Source organism: Notolabrus celidotus, chromosome 2 (assembly GCF_009762535.1).
Source record: "Notolabrus celidotus isolate fNotCel1 chromosome 2, fNotCel1.pri, whole genome shotgun sequence".
NCBI lineage: Eukaryota > Metazoa > Chordata > Actinopteri > Labriformes > Labridae > Notolabrus > Notolabrus celidotus.
In genome coordinates this window covers 31,115,573-31,134,546 of record NC_048273.1, presented here as the reverse complement: position 1 = coordinate 31,134,546, position 18,974 = coordinate 31,115,573, and the positions used below count along the sequence as shown (strand labels likewise).

The 18,974-nt window shown below is 41.2% G+C and overlaps 1 protein-coding gene across 1 annotated transcript in view; it reads right to left on the bottom strand.

Moving 5' to 3' along the window:
- raver2 (ribonucleoprotein, PTB-binding 2) overlaps positions 1 to 18,974 on the bottom strand; it is a 126,548-nt gene that overhangs the window by 86,232 nt on the left and 21,342 nt on the right. The window contains exon 2 of the mRNA XM_034709478.1: positions 7,107 to 7,173. Within this exon, the coding sequence (XP_034565369.1) occupies positions 7,107 to 7,173 (67 nt within the window). The remainder of the gene's footprint in view (positions 1 to 7,106; positions 7,174 to 18,974) is intronic.

Below are 18,974 nucleotides of genomic sequence, written 5' to 3'. Positions count from 1 at the left end.
CCGGAGGTTGCCGCTTGTGGCCACCTCAGCGGGCGGTGGTGTTGACGTAGTAAGCGTTCTGTAGTGCAACAAATGCTGGGTCTTTACTGAGAGATACGCGGAATCTCGTAACTTAACTAAATCCTGAGTATGTTGTTCGTAAGCGAACTCAACAGATACAAACATTAACCGAATTATGATATATACTTATCTACAGATGTCCTGTCGCTCTCTTCTCCTGTCGCTGGAAATAAGGTGGATACATTTGTATCTGCAACACAATAAGCCGTCAAGAAGCCACACTGGTCTAACTTTTCTCAGATCTCTGAATTGCTGTGGTTTGTGTTGTAAAAAATAAAGGTGCCAGGGCAAAGACGTAAGATGTAGTAATCAGAAAATGAGTTACAAGTAACAGTTATGTTTTTGGGCGTTTTTTCCTTTAATGGAAACGTGGGGAGTAGAGAGCGGGGGAAGACATGCAGCAAATAGTAGAGGTCAAGAGCGACGCCCGCGGACAAGGACTATAGCCACTGTATATGGGGTGCACACTTGGACTACTAGGCCAACAGCGCCCGAAGAGATACACGTTTTCATCATGTATAAAGACGGATGGATCATCAGGTTTTTCTACAACCAGTATAAGGCTCATAACCAGTAGGGATGGGAATTTACCGTAATCCTCGTAATCGATTACTCGAACTTTCTAATGAACGATTACTCGAGTACTCGCAATTATTTTATTTTTTTTAACCGTAAACAAAAATAGATAAATAAAAGTCCGTCGGACACGGACCTACCAGACCAAAATTGTAGTAAGTCCTGCTGCCTTTTCTTCAGACATCTTTTCCACTCTCATAGTTGTTGTTCTCTGTGATGGTAGCTTGTACTCTGGCTCGACTGACGCGTTCAGCTCTTTGAAGCGTTCTCCTTCCACAAAACTTAATGTAAGCATATCTCCAGTTACCATTGTGGTTATTATCAGGCTAATCTTCTCCGCTCTGGTTTCATCACAACGACGTGTGCTAACAGGGCGAGCAAAAGACATGATGTGAGACTGCCTGTTATCTGTCTCCGCTGTTTTCTCCTTGTGCTTTAAGCGCATGTGGTGAAGCATCACCTAGTATTTCTATGGTATGTAAGTTTAACGCCACATATCTTGCACTGCACATTCATTGTTTTCATTTTTTTTAACTGACATGTTGCAGGTGTCGCAGACAGTTCTGTGTTTGTTGTGCTTTCGCTTTCGGTTGAATAACGTGTTCCTACAGTGTTGCCGTAGCTGCCGTAAAACAGTTGTTTTGCTGAAATCTGGCTCGGTGTGTTCTAAAGTTGAAGCCGTGGCCGGAGAAGTCAAACGTTTATATCCCGTTAATTATTTTCCTACCTAGTATATTCAGTTAGGCGAAAACAAAAAGCACATGGTCACACATGTAACGCTGTATGAGTTCAAGTTATGTTGCCAGGTGCGCGAATAACAAAATGCTATTTGAATAATGGGGTCAACGGCGAGTACTCGAGTATTCGTACCCATCCCTAATAACCAGTATACTCCAATCCATGTAAACACAGTCGATCTAAAACACAAAAATACAAGGAAATTTACTTTTAAGGTATTTTATCATTAAATTACTTCATTGCAAAGACCTCAACATATTTCATGTTATTCGCTTAAATCATCATTCTTCTTGAAATCAACTGCTGCGTGTTGGTAAAGACAGAAAATCTTGTCACTATTTCGACTGGAAGAGAGGAGAGAAAGAAAAAGGGAAAGAGAAGAAGAGACAGAGAGGGGGAGAGGAAGGAGAGAGTGAGTCAGACTGTAAACACTCGGTCGGGTTGATGTTACCCAGCTGCTTGAAAACTGATCCATCAGCTGGCAAGTTCAAGCTGACCGCCGTGTCACACACACACACATGCGCTCCAACACAAACAAAAGTACAAAGAAGTCCGGGTTGGTGATAGGGTCGATGTTTGGGGTAAGTGAAGAGGTGACAAGTCAGGGTGTTACTGGATCAAGGCTAAATATTCAATCCTTCATCATTCACACACTGTCACACACACATAGACACACACACACAGTGAAAAGCTGCACAGGCTTGATATCAATCTTTCACACCTCTAACAGAAGCAGTTGGGGATCTCCCACCCCACATAAGCACAAACACACACACACTCTAGTACCAGCTCTGGGAGTGGTGTCCTGCACTTTAAACAACTTGTACTCATGTTAATACGGTGACAGTGCTAATGAGCAGAATCACTGAGTTCAGCTCTTGGTCCAAAAAGTGTCCTGAAGAACATAAAAAACATCCAACAAGCCAGCTTTAGCAGAGTGGACGTACTGTGAAGAGCAGTCATAAAACGTGTTGCTATTCGAGCTGGAAGTAAGACGAGTTGGGACACACTCAAAGTATTTATTGATTGCTGTTTGTTTTGGAAAACGCACTCCCACATGGTTACATTTGATACCTCGTCTCTGACCACTGTCATGTCGGCCAGTCTAATAACGCCAGGGGACAGGTAACATTACAGTAGCTAAGGGAATTAAGGATAACCTTCATAACGGGTTACCTTTGAACAAATAACCATGTTAAATTTGAAAGGAAAAAGATACTGCACATCATACTGTTTGCATTGGGGCACTTCGAAGAACTTCTGGCCACAACCCTTAGCTGCATGACTTTCCTGCACTCTCCCATCTCTCTTCAGCCGTCCTTTCTAATAACGGCAAAATGCCACAAATCAGCTATCTACTCAACCCCTACCAATCTGCAGACACTGCAGAATCACCGCTCAGAGGAACTTCAGGAACCCTGAGCTCATAATCCAAGATGGCCGCTCCTATCATCAGCAGTGAAACAGCTGTACTTTTTAAAAGTGTTAATAAGCAACTGAGTGTTGTGCAATGTAATCAATCACACTCATAGTACTGTGCATAGTTGAGGAGATGTTGCCTTGTTGTATTCGTACACAAACTATCACGTAGTGTGTTATCACCTGTTATTAGCTAACACTGCTTTCTGACTGGAACACATTCAACTCAAATGTGACCACGTTACCAGGTAAATGGACCACACCATCAGTCAAAAACTACATTTCGAAGGTCATGGACTTCGATTCACTTTTACTTGGAGTTTATTCCTTGGCTAGCTAGGACCACAACTACATAGAAAACCTGCATCTCAAGCTAGCTGCATTTGACTAACATAAAGCAAATGTGATGTTATTTTAAGACAGCTTGATATGTTCTCTGGAGTTTTTGACAGGAGGACTATATATGATTCCCAATTGTCACATTTTAAGTTTAGGACTTGGCATCAGTCTATCAAAGTCCTGGTCTCATCTTGGCCTGAACACACTAGGACTTGGTCTGGAGTTTGGTGGTCCTGTCTACAACCACAGCTTACAGGCTCCATACCTTTTCTTGTAGCAGACAAAGCTCCCCTACAGCCACACTTATGCAGCAATCTTCCATCATAACAGAGTTCTTCATAAAATCCAAGACAGGAAAAAGGACAAAGAAAAGTCTCCCTATCAATCTTACCCTCGCCCGAGGCCTTGGACTCAACTCTTTTAAGACGTTTAAATTCCACTTTAAATGTTCGCCGTCTTAATTCAAAGAAATAACACTGAGACTCCTTGTCCTTACTTTATTATGTTGTAAAATTGCTGGAAAACTCCTTTTATAAGAGGAGGTACTGCAGGTGACAAGTGAGGAAGAGAAGAATAAAAGAGACTGAGAGAGAGTTTTAAATGATGGAGAAATAAACAGAGGAATATGGTACCTATGATCACTGTGGGTTTGACAGGAACATTTTTACTTTTCCTCTGATGTTCTTGATGCTGAATTATCATCCCACTCCACCTACCTTGGTGCATCAGAGCCCAACACACAACGCCACCGCAGCGGCCTAATTAGCCAAGTACCAGGGCTGCAGGCCCGATTAGGACCCGTGTTTCATCAGGCTCTCTTTTGCTCTGAAACTCCATTAACCTTTTGGTGAGACCTGTGCTTTGATATCTCAGCTGTTTACAACCCCCCTCCACTTTGTGAAAGCATTATGTTTCAGGTGCTTGGCTGACTGCTCGGACTAAATATAGACACTATGTTAGATTTGCCTGGAAAGGGACACACTCTAGGGGCAGGGGGGTTTGCTCTCTGTGTGTGTATGTATGTGTGTGTTTCCTTGTACTTTCAGACTTAAGAGGACGAAATGTTCTCAGATGGTGAGACAGAAGTCATTGAAATGAGACTTACTTTCACACACAGTTCATTTAAGGACTGCATTTTGGTTAAGGATCAAAACTGTAATGAAAACTTCAGATCAAAGAATTCAACAAAGATTGATCAGATCAAATTTATGTGCAAGTCTTAGACTGAGTGGCCCTCATTTATCAAATATGTGTACGACCGAAAACAGGGTGTACGACCATTTCCAAGCATAGGTCAGCATTTATTAATCTGAACCTGGGCGGAGGATACGCTCAAATCCTACGCCAGGTCTCAGTCCGTGTATGCAAGTTTTCATTCTGTGGGCGATCCCGGCTGAACTGTGAATAATTAAGGGCGTGATATTTAAATAACGATTGTTTTCAGCCACCACATTTATCAAGACCCAATCATTAGTACTCTGGGATTGGTCAGATACAAATGTTTCTTAAATCACACGTGTATCCTGTCGTAAGACCAATTCTGCGCTCAGATCTGCAACCGTTTTCACGCAAGATTGATAAATGACGCCCAGTGTGTGCAAACATACTGAAATGAGTTTATCTGAGCAATAAAGTTTTATACATATAAGTTGTGTAAAACCAAATTATACCATTCAACTTCACTGAATGTGACTGATTATACGTAATCAATTTAAACATGGTATCAAGCTAACAATGTAATTTTAAAACATAGAAAAAGTTCAAGTTGTGGTATAAGTTACTTTAGTTTTCAAAAGGTACTCCTTTAGCATTCAGAGTGGTAGCTATATAATGGTTGCGGTCCCCTTAGCAGTCTGTACGTGTGAAAACATTAACAAGTGCTTGGACTTACTGTCGTACTGAAACTAATCACACTTTTTAATTGCAGATTAATGTTAGAGGTTGAATTTGTGTGTTACGTTTTTGCACCAAAAAATTGACGTGTTTAAGGTCATACGACTAACATTGCACATCCTATGACGCGACTAGGGGAGAACGGGGTTGGTTGTCATACGGGTTGGTTGTCATACTCGTTATATCTCGCCACCAGAGGGCACTGTCTCTCAAATTGGGGTATTGACATTTCCAGAATTAGGATCAGAGCTCACCTAAAAAGTCTTCTCTGGAGTAAGACAGCTGAAATTGTAAAAATTCAGCTCCTCAGTTTTTTTCTTCTAGGCTTTTAAACGATGGGTTTATAACAAAACAAGTGTTACCCTTAAGTGTGAGGGGAAAGCTATAGTTTAGGTTTTTATTAGCTAGCTAACTAGTTGTTAGATGGTTGTTAGCCTTGATGCTAGCAAAAAATTCCAGTTGGGGTTGGTTGTCACATTCTCTTTGGGGTTGGTTGTCACATGTAACAACCAACCCCTATGTTGGCAAAATCATGCATGGTGAAATTAGTTGGAGTGTTCAGACCCTACATTTGCCATCACTGTAACTCAGACAGTGACTGCATGTAGCCTAGGTGAGTAGGCCATTATTGTTCGGCCTATTTGTTTTGTTCTTCATGTTGTTATATAGGCTGGCCTAAAGATGTGTTTCCTGTTCATGTTCCTTGCTCATTTTATGTTAAAATGCATTAAGTTATGTAGGCCTATCACTTGTCAGTGCAATTAAACTTTCAAATTTGGTTCTGCCTTCTTGCCTTTTTTAAAAGACTTTTCCCATTAAAATAACATTGTGACAACCAACCCCATAGTGTGTGACAACCATCCCCATAGTGCGTGACAACCAACCCTATAGTGTGTGACAACCATCCCCGTGATGGGGTTGGTTGTCACAATGTGTCAGAGTGTCTTTGATAGTTAATTGCCTCTTTGTTACAAGGAGTTGGAAAATGAGAGGGATACACATTTCAAGCCAACACCGTAAGCCTCAATTTAATGTAGGAATGACTATTGAAAGATGTTTTGATGATGAGCAATCATCAAAACAGTAAAAAGTGTGACAACCAACCCCGTTCTCCCCTACTACACCTGCACATATCATAATTGTGATAGTCGAACAAGTGCAATACAAAAATTTTGCTTCAAGGTGCCTTTTAATCTGCAAAGCTTTCCTTAGCCTAAATCCTTAGACCCCCTACACTCCCCTTTAAAAAGAGGGAGTAGATATGTTGGTTATAATGTACTGTGAAACACTCCACTCCCTTTTGCCAATATTACAAACTTGGTTGGCAATTTTGCAGCTAAGTGAATCTGTTGCATTGTTGAATTGAATTATACGGCTGCCGTTCTTTTTTCCTGCTTCCATAAATTGCTGTTGCTGCAACAAAGCTTAGTTCATCCTCAAAATCCTCGCAAGTCATCTCTGAGACAATTTTGGCAGTACCCTAACTCACTGTGTAGTCCTAAAGCTTCATATAGATGGTCATATGAACACCACCACAAAGCAAAACATAAAAAATAGACCCTGGTCTCTAGAGTTACAGGTGAAAGTATCAGTCCATCTGCAAGCCTGACCCCTGAACCATTTTTTACACAATATAATGTGTCAGTCATTCCTCCCCGATCACTTCATCCACACCGTCAGTGTCACCACACGACTTTCCACATGACTAATAATACAAATTAGTGATGAAAGATATGACATGGCTGTATGTTTAGGGTTTGGTTTACAGGTTCATACAAGCAAAGCTGCATGTGTGTGTGTGTGTGTGTGTGTGTGTGTGTGTGTGTGTGTGTGTGTGTGTGTGTGTGTGTGTGTACTTGTTTATCTATCTTTGTGAGGACCAATGGCAGTTTTAATCTGGGGACATTTTGGATTGTCCCAAGGTGATAAGACTTGGGTTGGGGTTGTGGTTTGGCATTTAGTTGAGATATTTTACTTTAGTGTTTGGGAGTGCATTATGTTGATGAGGGTCCCCACAAGTATAGAAGAACAAGCCTGTGCGTGTCAGTGAATCTTTGAGAGTAGTGAAGTATGAGGTTTACCTGTGCCTTTGTTGCGGTCCACAAAGCAGTACTTCAGTTCATATTCTTTGAGAATTTCATGGACCTCCTGTGAGAAGAGAAAAAAGGAGAAGAATATAAGACTTGACCTGAGAAATCATCAAAAATCCAGCATCAATACTAGTCTTTGAAAGAAAACATTTAGATACACTTTCGTTTTTCTATGGAGTAATTTACAGAGCAGACCGAAATGGCCTCGGAGAGTACAATTTAAAATGTTGTTTTGAGGCTCTATGATTGTACAGTCATGGACGAAAGTATTGGCACCCCGTGAATTTTTCCAGAAAATACACCATTTCTCCCAGAAATTGTTTCAATTACAAATGGTTTTGGTATACACATGTTTATTGCTATTATGTGCATTGGAACAACATAAAAAACAGAAGAAAATAGACAAAATTGACATCATTTTACTCAAAACTCAAAAAATAGGCCGGACAAAATTATTGGCACCCTCAACTTAATATTTGGTTACACACCCTTGGGGCTGCAGGACAGCCTGGATTTGTGTGGAAGTTGACTGAGGATGTTTATCCACCATTCAAACTATCCTGTGTTGGATTCTTTTGTCAATTTTTCTCTTCCGTCCACGTCCAGGGAGATTCGCCACAGTTCCATGGGTTACAAACTTCTTGATTATATAACGCACAGTTGACTAAGGAATTTTAAGATCTCTGGAGGTGGTCTTTTAACCTTGAGATTGTTCATATTTTTCCACAATTTTGCTTCTTAAGTCCTCAGACAATTCTCGGCTCTTCTTTCTCTTCTCCATGCTCGGTGTGACACACACAGGCACACAACACAAAGGTTGAGTGGACTTTTATACATTCTAATTGGCTTCAGGTGTGATTTCTATATTGCCAGCACCTGTTACCTGCCACAGGTGAGTTTAAATGAGCATCACATGCTGGAAATAAAATGATTTACCCACAGTTTTAAAAGGGTGCCAATAATTTTGCCCGGCCTATTTTTTGAGTTTTGTGTAAAATTATGTCAATTTTGTCTTTTTTCTTTGATTTTTTATGTTGTTCCAATGCACATAATAGCAATACATGTGTGTATACCAAAAACATTTGTAATTGCAACAATTTCTGGGAGAAATGGTGTATTTTCTGGAAAAATTCAAGGGGTGCCAATACTTTCGTCCATGACTCTAGTTGTGACAAGCCGAGTCTCGAGTCCTCTGGTTCAATCTCAAGTTGAGTCTAAGTTATTGAGACGAACCCGAGTCGACTTATCATTTTATTACAAATATTATTTGTATCATTACACCCATAATTACAACTGTTTTCCTCCAAACCATTTCTGACTGTATGGACCCTGACTGACTGTGTGGGACCTTTAGTACGGGTAGAAAACACATTTCATTGATTAACATTAAATTCTGAGCAACCCTGTCTATGTGTCTGGAGACTTCATTTATCAACAGTTGCAGTGCTGTGTGTGGTGCATAGATGTGCACTTATTTATTCTGCTGCAGGGGATCACTGCAGGTGTGTAATAAACTCTAAAACACCTACAAGCCTCCTGCTAGTCTTCAGAATTCTAGCTTGTGAAATATCTTGGACTCAATGGGTGAGTCTACATTACTGTTAGGTGTTCACTGTAACATGATCAAAAGTCAAAGTAGTTATAGCTTCTCTTCTTTCTAGTTGCATCCTGCACAGAGGCCTGTTAAAGTTTAGGCTTGTCCCTGTCTTCTCATAAATAGCTCTTTAACATATCCAACATGGCTGCATACATAAAAAAAACAACAAAACATCATTCGAATATCAGTGCAATCAATGCTCTGATCCACGTCTGAGTCATCAGTGCTTGAGTCCAAGTCGAGAAACAAATCCTTAAAGTCAAGACTCGAGTCCTTCCTGCTGTGTTTGTGTGTTTTTAATCCTCACATATGAAAGCCAAATGAAAATCTTCAATGCATTTTTATATAGAAAAAATGTCATTACTGTTTTTATTGTTATCCATTTAAATTTAATTTTTATGTTTTTTTATGTTCTAACTTCTCAGTACTGTCCCTCACAAACCGTAGGACAGACATTTACTGTACAAATGCTCTCAATAACACAATGAGTTTTTTGGCTGTCACTGCACCAACTTGAATTTCAATAAAACAACTGATAAAAGCGTCCTTATTCTCTTCATGAAGTCGTGTTTTTAAGCCGACTCTTTTCCTTCATGATGAAACTCTTTGATGGGAGACTTCCTCTGATTGCAGTAATTTGCCTCTAAAGGGTAATTATGTTTTGAAAAAAGCATACTTTCTTAGGATGACAAGCTTTCTTTCTCCTGTCAGGTTTATAATAACAGCAGCCCACCACACTGCAGTGGAGTCCACAGGAGGGGCAAAAACACTCACACATACACATCAGTTATAAATCAGGGATACATTATTCTAAGTGAGGGTAGTTCGGTCTAATGATGACGTGGTTTGTATTATCCCTGTAAGGAAAGTTTAGGAGGAAATGAGAAAGCAAAGGTGAGTAATGATCCTAACATCCTGCAAGAGTGTATTCTAACCTCCACTGTCACTTACTCTCTTGGTACCTTCCTGAGCAGTTCGACTGTGAACGTCACCAAGTGACAGCACAAAATGTTGAAAAAATTAGAGAACACTTCTTTTCCCCCTGTGATATAAACAACCTTGTGGATCCAGTCACAGTCAAACCTGTCAGAGAGCACAACAGTTTCAGGTCAAACAGGAACAGAGTGTAGGCGGACAGCTGAAAAGTGAACAACAAAACAAAACAACCACAGCGCTAAAACAACCTGCGAGACGCTAAACCCTGTGGCAATGCTAAGGTCACTGCACCGTAAAGCAATTATTGTTGAGTGCCACCAGAGACAAGATGTAATGGCAATATGATGCACAACAGGCAGGACTTTCAGACTGTTTTATCCTGCGGCACAAACACACTACATTTACCTTCATTAATGCATCACGCAGAGAACCATCTTCCTCTCTATTTTCCACTTCTTCTCAACTTTCGTTATGTTCCTGTCAACATGTATTAACTATTTTTCTATTTTTCCTGAACTAAAATTGAATAGCCTACATTTTCAAAAGCGTAAAAAGTATGAAAAGGCTTTAAAATGTGAACAAAAGAGAAGAAACAGGCTTTCCCAGTCGCTCTTTCAAAATCTGATTGGCATTTGGGAGGATGCCTCTGTTCTCTTTTGTCATCTAATGTAGCCTGAATCCTGCGCTTTTATCACTTCATCCTATGTTTGTATCCTTTATTATCTAATGATGAATACAAAGGGAAGGACTTTGATGTTTTTAATGGACCAATTTATGATGTGGTGTAAAAAAATGATCAACTTTTTTCAAGGGAATGAAAGCAGGTTCGACATTTGAAGGGGTTGTGTTGACTCACAGGAAACAAAACACAATCCCATTTATGAAAACTGAAATATTTCCTCACAGTATATGGTGGTTTAACAAAAAGTTGGACCTTGATTAGCACCTGGGATCAAAACATATAAATGGCAAGAGAAATATGAGTGTGTGTAGTTTCTGAGTGTTGTCTTATTATTTCCATGCCGGCCTGGCATAGTATGTTTTCAACACTTTAAGTTAACAAAGGAAATCCTAGGACACCAAACACTGTCCTGTCTTTCAATATAGGCCAAAAACTCCCAAAATTATTCTTAATATATAAATTAAATTATGTGATTTCCAACTCTTTGTTGTTTTAGATTAATCCTTCAGTATGACTTCAGTAACTGTCGGTGTACTTGTGTTATTTTCTCAGCCACAACGTATTTTGTAGTTACATATACATGCCACAAGGAGGCAGTCGTAGCATCAAAAGTGCAAAATATCATGGGTGACGTCACTAATATTTTCTTGAATTATTTGTGAAATTATTCTCCAGTGAAAGTCTTGTTACAAAGTGATGTGATTATACCAAGCGGCAACCTCCGGTCTCAAAATATGAAGCCCATACGTAAGTGTTATAAACTGCAATTCATCGAGCATCCGCTTGAGGCTGGCTGCAGAAACACCAGAAACCACATAGACACCAATTCAAAAAAGACGATCTTTGCAGCATTAATAAACATTTTTACAGCCTGGTTCAAAAAACGGCTTGGGTCTACGTAGCTAATTTCTCTATCGGCACACACTGTACAGGGGGTGAATTTTTTTCTGACGTGACGGTTCAGAAGATATTAAGATTACGAGTTTTGCCCAAATAAGGACATGACTGACTTGACTGACAGGCGGGAGCACATAGCTGTTGGCTAAGAGGCTCAAACTCCGCCTCTTTACCTCACACTAAGTTTGGATGAGTTCCACATTACCAATATGGCTCCTGCCGATGACTGGCTTCAAAACAGCGCTCAGGAACAGATGGGTGACATCACAGATACTACATCCATTATTTATACAGTCTATGGATTATGCCCATAGATATACCAGAGGGCTTTGACTTACACAGATACAAGAGGTACTGAGTGTGTGTTCACAACATAAAGCAGTAACTTGAGAAAGATAAAATGGACAGGATCAAAACTAGGCTTTGTACATTATCGTGAATGACCAATTATACTGCTGATCACACAGCAAGTGAGAGAGTTGATCAGGTTCTCTGTTCTCTAAAATTACCTTTTTTCTACCTCTCCACTCGACATCCATTCTGCCCACTCATGTAAACCATGAGCAGGCATGATGAGTTATCAATAAAGGACATGCAAGGCAGCCCACAGACCGTCAGCCAACACACCATTAAAATGAACCAATTTAAATCCAAGAGATAAGGACAGAAAGAGAGCATAGAAAGCTGTAGTCTTTGTGATTTTTGCTTCAAATTTACCCATTATCTGATACAAGAGAGATTTGTCAGGATGGAGACTGAAAAGGAGCCAAAAAAATGCCAAAAAATATTTTCTTATTCGTTTTCCAACATCATTTTGCAGTGGAGTTAAAATCTGCCTTGGTACTGAGTCTTTGACACAACAAGGTTAACCTCTGACCGAGAATATATATCAAATCGATTCTGAATTAAGTAAACACAAACAAGTTTACCTTGGAATAGGTTGAAACCATAGTCTTTATTAAGTCATGGACAGCACAACAGCTAACCTGAAGGAAGCCAAAACCTTAAGAGCCCCCCTTGGTGGCTGGTTGCAGTATTGGTCATAAAGCCTGCCTACTCCATTAAAATATGTGGAGCATGAGTCAACTAGAAAATCATAAATGGTTTTAGAACATGCTTCCTTTTATAGCAGTTGGTTCACTTCATGCTGACCTGGGTGCAATTTTTCTGAGAGGTTTAGATCTAAAAAGAATAGATGTGACTTGATTGACGGATCTGTTTAACTGCAATCGCAACTGGATTTACAGAGTAGAAAGCAGCCCGAGAAAAAAGTATGCATTACCATAGTACATTAGTGTCCACTTAAAATCAACACAATGATCTGTTCTACTGAGGACAACGCTGACCTCATGACCTTGATGTTTTAAGAGTAAATTTACTGTATTTTGGTTGACAGAAGGGGGGTACACAAGTCCTGCGGCTCCACCAGCCAGGCTGCAATAGCACAACATGTCAGCACCCATTGAGGCCGTATTTTGGCTTCACCCTCTCACGATGGGAGGAGATGGAGGCACACCATCCATATACAGTCAATGGTTGAAACACTGACTGACTTTTCTGAGACCTTCAGAAAAAAACTTTTAGGTCTAAACATTTCACTTTGCTGCCACTATAATGCCTTCACACATTTTTCATTCAGGGCTGTAAGCAACTTAACAGCTCAACAAATACAGGAACAATATAATAGGATTGAACACTTTAGTACAAAGTACGGGTGTCCCGATCCCATATTGATATCGGATATCGGTCAGATATCAGCAAAAGAAAGAACAGGGTTCCCACTCTTTTCCAGAGATCATTTTCCAGGACATTTCCAGGACATTTTCATTGATGATCAAGCTGGTATGACAGTCTAAATTTTGTTCCTAATTTAGTTCCTAAATAGTCTAACATGTTCCTCTCAGTGGAAGTCTACATTGAAAGACATGTAGTCTAGGAGTCTCTGTGCAGTTGTGTCGCTCTTTTTGTTCCGTTTGTTTTCACTATCGGGAGTTTGCACTCCTACTAGCTAGAGCAGGGGTTCTCAAACTTTTTGGATCCAGGGACCCCTTACAGGTGAGAAAATTGTCCAAGGCCCCCTCATAATTGTAACACAGATTAAGCACATTAGTGATGTGTCATGATCAAAAGCTGCGGCTCTGAGAGCCGATGCTTCATAGTAAATCGCATCGCATCGCATCGAGAGAGAGCCGGCTCCCAGTTTTTTCCCTTTCGTTTTTTTCTCACAGTGCTCAACCCCAGCTCTGCTCACAGCAAAACTTTGTGTTGATTGGTCAGCTTGGCAGCCATGCAGCCAATCATGTGAGGATATAAGATACAGGTGATGGAGGGGAGGCTCTGTAACGTGGCTTCATCTGTTCCTTCAGAGAGTCTTCTTGAAGACAGGGCAAATACTCACTGAGAGGAGAAATCAGATCAGCCCATCCAAGCTGAGGCATCGGATTTTTCTCAATGCCAACCTGAGGACATTAATAATGTTTGCTTGAGTTTGGTTCTTGTTCTGTTTGCTTGAGTTTGGTTCTGGTTCTGTTTGCTTGAGTTTGGTTCTGGTTCTGGTTCTGGTTCGGTTCTGGTTCAGTTCTGGTTCGGTTCTGGTTCGGTTCTGGTTCGGTTCTGGTTCGGTCTTGTACAGTTCTGGCACAGTTCTGGCACAGTTCTGATTCGGTTCGGTTCTGGTTCGGTTCTGGTTAAGTTCTGGGTCAGTTCTGGTTCGGTTCTGGTTCGGTTCTGGTTCGGTTCGGTTCTGGTTCGGTTTGGTTCTGGTTCTGGTTCAGTTCTGGTTAAGTTCTGGTTAAGTTCTGGTTCGGTGCGGTTCTGGTTCGGTTCGGTTCTGGTTCGGGTTCAGTTCTGGTTCAGTTCTGGTTCGATTCTGGTTCGGTTCTGGTTCGGTTCTTGTACGGTTCTGGCACGGTTCTGGTTCGGTTCGGTTCTGGTTCGTTTCTGGTTTACTTCTGGAACGTTCTGGTTCGGTTCTGGTTGAGTTTGGTTCGGTTCTGGTACGGTTCTGGTATAGTTCTGGAACGTTCTGGTTCGGTTCTGGTTCGGTTCCGGTTGAATTTGGTTCGGTTCTGGTTCGGTTCTGGTTTAGTTCTGGAACGTTCTGGTTCGGTTCTGGATGAGTTTGGTTCGGTTCTGGTTCGGTTCTGGTTTAGTTCTGGAACGTTCTGGTTCGGTTCTGGTTGAGTTTGGTTCGGTTCTGGTTCGGTTCTGGTTGAGTTTGGTTCGGTTCTGGTTCAGTTCTGGTACGTTCGGTTTCAGGTCTGGTTCGGTTCTGGTTGTGTTTGCTTGAGTTTGGTTCTGGTTGTGTTTGCTTGAGTTTGGTTCTGGTTGTGTTTGTATGAGTTTGGTTCTGGTTCTGTTTAATTAAATTTCGTACTGGTTCTAACCCTAACCCTAATCCGAACCCTAACCCGCACCCTAACCCTAATCCGAACCCTAACCCTAACCCTAACCCTAATCCGAACCCTAACCCTAACCCTAATCCGAACCCTAACCCTAACCCAAACCATAACCATAACCCTAATCCAAACCCTAACCCTAACCCTAAACCTGACCCTAATCGAACCCTAACCCTAACCCTAATCCGAACCCTAACCCTAAACCTAACCCTAATCCGAACCCTAACCCTAAACCTAACCCTAAACCTAACCCTAAACCTAACCCTAATCCGAACCCTAACCCTACTCCGAACCTTAACCCTAACCCTAATCTGAACCCTAACCCTAATCTGAACCCTAATCCTAAACCTAACCCTAACCCTAACCCTAACCCTAACCCTAATCCGAACCCTAACCCTAATCCTTACCCTAACCCTAACCCTAATCTTAACCCTAACCCTAATCCGAACCCTAACCCTAACCCTAATCCGAACCCTAACCCTAGCCTTAATCCGAACCCTAACCCTAAACCTAACCCTAATCCGAACCCTAACCCTAACCCTAATCCGAACCCTAACCCTAGCCTTAATCCGAACCCTTACCCTAACCCTAACCCTAACCCTAACCCTAACCCTAATCCGAACCCTAACCCTAACCCTAACCCTAATCTGAACCCTAACCCTAACCCTAACCCTAATCCGAACCCTAACCCTAACCCTAATCCGAACCCTAACCCTAACCCTAATCCTAACCCTAACCCTAAACTTAACCCTAACCCTAATCACAACCCTAACCCTATCCCTACTAACAACCCTAACCCTAACCCTATCCCTAATCACAACCCTAACCCTATTCCTAACCCTAATCCGAAGCCTAACCCTAACCCTAATCCGAACCCTAACCCTAACCTGAACCATAACCATAACCCTAATCCAAACCCTAACCCTAACCCTAATCCGAACCCTAACCCTAACCCTAATCCCAACCCTAACCCTAAACCTAACCCTAATCCGAACCCTAACCCTAAACCTAACCCTAAACCCAACCCTAATCCGAACCCTAACCCTAACCCTAATCCGAACCCTAACCCTAACCCTACTCCGAACCTTAACCCTAACCCTAATCCGAACCCTAACCCTAATCTGAACCCTAATCCTAATCCTAACCCTAATCACAACCCTAACCATAACCATAACCCTAATCCTTACCCTAACCCTAACCCTAATCACAACCCTAACCCTAGGATCAGGGTGAGAATGGTTTTGTAACAGAAATGCACAAAATTGTGCAATTATAAGGCTGCTCATAAAAACACTGTACGTAAAGTGTTTCCAACATAAACCATTAGTTTTTGCAAAGTTAAGGTAAAATATACAGCAACAAAAGATCCTAAATTAAGAGCCGTTCGGGAGTCGAAAGAGCCGGCTCTTCTTAGGGAGCCGAGTTAGAAGAGACGGCTCTCTGAAAAGAGCCCAACTTCCCATCACTAAAGCACATGCTTACTACCATTTGCATTCTTAGTTGCCCTTGGAACTATTTGTATTGTAAAACGTATCAATGTAAATACTTCAGACCTGTACCATAGTGATAAACAGATAACACTTTAATTTGAATCAAGTAAATACCACTTGTATACTTTAAAACAGAGGGTCATTTCATTCCTTGTGGACTCAACATGACAGCATTTATACTTTTCAAGTAATTGATCTTAAACGCTTTCAGAAAATTAACAGTAGCAAGACTCACATATCCCTTCGAGCCACCAAATGGTATAATAACAATGGTGTATGCTGTTTTGTAATGACACAGCACAATTTTATAATTTATTAGAAATGTATTCAAATTATTTCACGGACCCCCACGCTATGGTTCACGGACCCCCAGGGGTCCCAGGACCCCACTTTGAGAACAACTGAGCTAGAGTACGGTAATTGAGCTCTCAGCCTGCAGAGAAAGTTGTTAGGCACAGACCCCCAAGCTCTCTGCCCGACTCCACTGGTCACACTATAACTTAAATATAAGACTCTTTGAATCAAAAGAGCACTCTACAAGGTTCATGTACCATAAAACATAAACAATATACCCCCGTTTCCTGTGAATGCATGATTATGAAGTGAAGGAGAAAAGATGTGAAAAAAGTTGCACAGTGTCGCTGTCTTTTCCAGCACAGCGTGCACTCAACTTTCAATGAATGGGGATGTGTTTTGTTAATCGGGTCAGGTCGCACGCAGCCATGTTGGAATAATTTTCCAGGACTATATGTGATTTTCCAGGACATTTGACTTTTTCTCCCATTTTCCAGGTGTTTTCCAGTACTGGAAAACTGGTCAACTGTTTTCCAGGTTTTCCAGATTTTCCAGGACACGTGGGAACCCTGAAGAAGTATCGGATTATATCGGCCTGCATCTAAAATCTCCGATATAAGCACTCCGATAAAAGCAGTACATTCCAAACTGCAAACATATCCACAGAACAGAACCAGAACCAAACTCAAGCAAACAGAACCAGAACCAAACGCAAGCAAACGGAACCAGAACCACACTCAAGCAAACAGAACCAGAACCAGAACCAAACTCAAGCAAACAGCAACAGAACCAAACTCAAGCAAGCAGAACCAGAACCAAACTCAAGCAAACTCAAGCAAACAGAACCAGAACCAAACTCAAGCAAACAGAACCTAAACCAAACTCTAGCAAACAGAACCTAAACCAAACTCAAGCAAACAGGTAGAGAAGCAACTTTAGAAACAGAACCAGAACCAAACTCAAGCAACAGAACCAGAACCAAACTCAAGCAACAGAACCAGAACCAAACTCAAGCAAGTAGAACCAGAACCAACTCAAGCAAACAGAACCAGAACCAGAACCAAACTCAAGAAAACAGAACCAGAACCAACTTAAGCAAACGGAAGCAGAACCAAATTCAAGCAAACAGAACCAGGACCAAACTCAAGAAACAGAACTAGAACCAAACTCAAGCAAACAGAACCAGAACCAAACTGGAGCAAACATCATTAATGCCCTCAGTGCAGGTTGGCATTGAGAAAAATCAGATGCCTCAGCTTGGATGGGCTGATCCGATTTCTCCTCTCAGTGAGTATTTGCCCGGTCTTCGAGAAGGAACAGATGTATCCACGATACACAGCCTCCCCTCCATCACCTGTATCTTATACCCTCACATGTGATTGGCAGCAGGGCCACCATGCTGACCAATCAAAATAAAGTTCTGCTGTGAGCAGAACTGGGGCTGAGCACTGTGAGAGCTAAGCAGCGGGAGCGGGCTCTCTCTCGATGCGAGCTGGCTCTTCTGTGAAGTGCCTCTGTCACTGCGAGGTACATTCAGGGACCGTCGTTAAAGTGCAATACAGCACTGATATTGTGTCCCAGAAATTTTTATTTGAATCAAGAGAATTAAAATATCTTCATAGTGGTCACATCAAGACTGTTTTCTTTTTACTTTTTAGCAGGGACAGGCTAAATCATTTAACTTCAGATATTACACAAAAGTGTTTTATGTATTGTTTTCTGTTTGAGTAATATCACTTGATCAAACCTTTTCTAACATTCCATACTACAAAATAAGTAATAAAAGTATGTATGATTTGTGCTGATATCGGATCGGATCGATATCGGTATCGGCCAAAACACAAGGCTGCAATATCAGTATCGTATCGGAAGTGAAAAAGTTGTATCGGGACACCCATAGCACAAAGCATGCCTGTACACATGCAAAATCTTTAAACTATTGTTGCTCTCCTTGAGAGAAATCATCTTTGTGCTGTGCTGGACATAAGACAGACACTGACATTGCAGCATACTTTGTGAATTTCAAACAAGACTGAATCATTCCCGTCAGTGTGATTCCCTCTCTGGTGGCATTTTATCACTTGTCCCTCAACTCAAATCTAGCTTAAAGTTTCTTAGGGCACTGGTTATTTAAAGACTATTCCAAGGACTCCAGACTATTCCTCGCCAAACTATTTACAATTTGAGCAGCCCAAGCTGCACTTTTCTATGATATTCCAGTTGGTTTCACCTTATTTCCTCTTCTATACCTTCCATGTGTTAATGATCATTCACTCTCAGTACATCCCATCACGCTGCTCAATGATGCTCCACTCTGTTTCATTGAGTTTCCCCCGACGCTGTTTGAACAGCTTTCTAATTAATGCTGCCATAATAGCTTGGCGCGATCACAAGTGTTTCAAAACAGGAGAAAAGAGAGCTGCCTTCAGCCCTGAATTCACAGATACAGCAAACACTCATTATCTACAACAAAATACACAAAATGCAAATTACAAGACCCTCATCTTTAATTAAAAAGCTACAATTTATTGCCTCTTATTACAACTGTGATTAGACAGATCATGG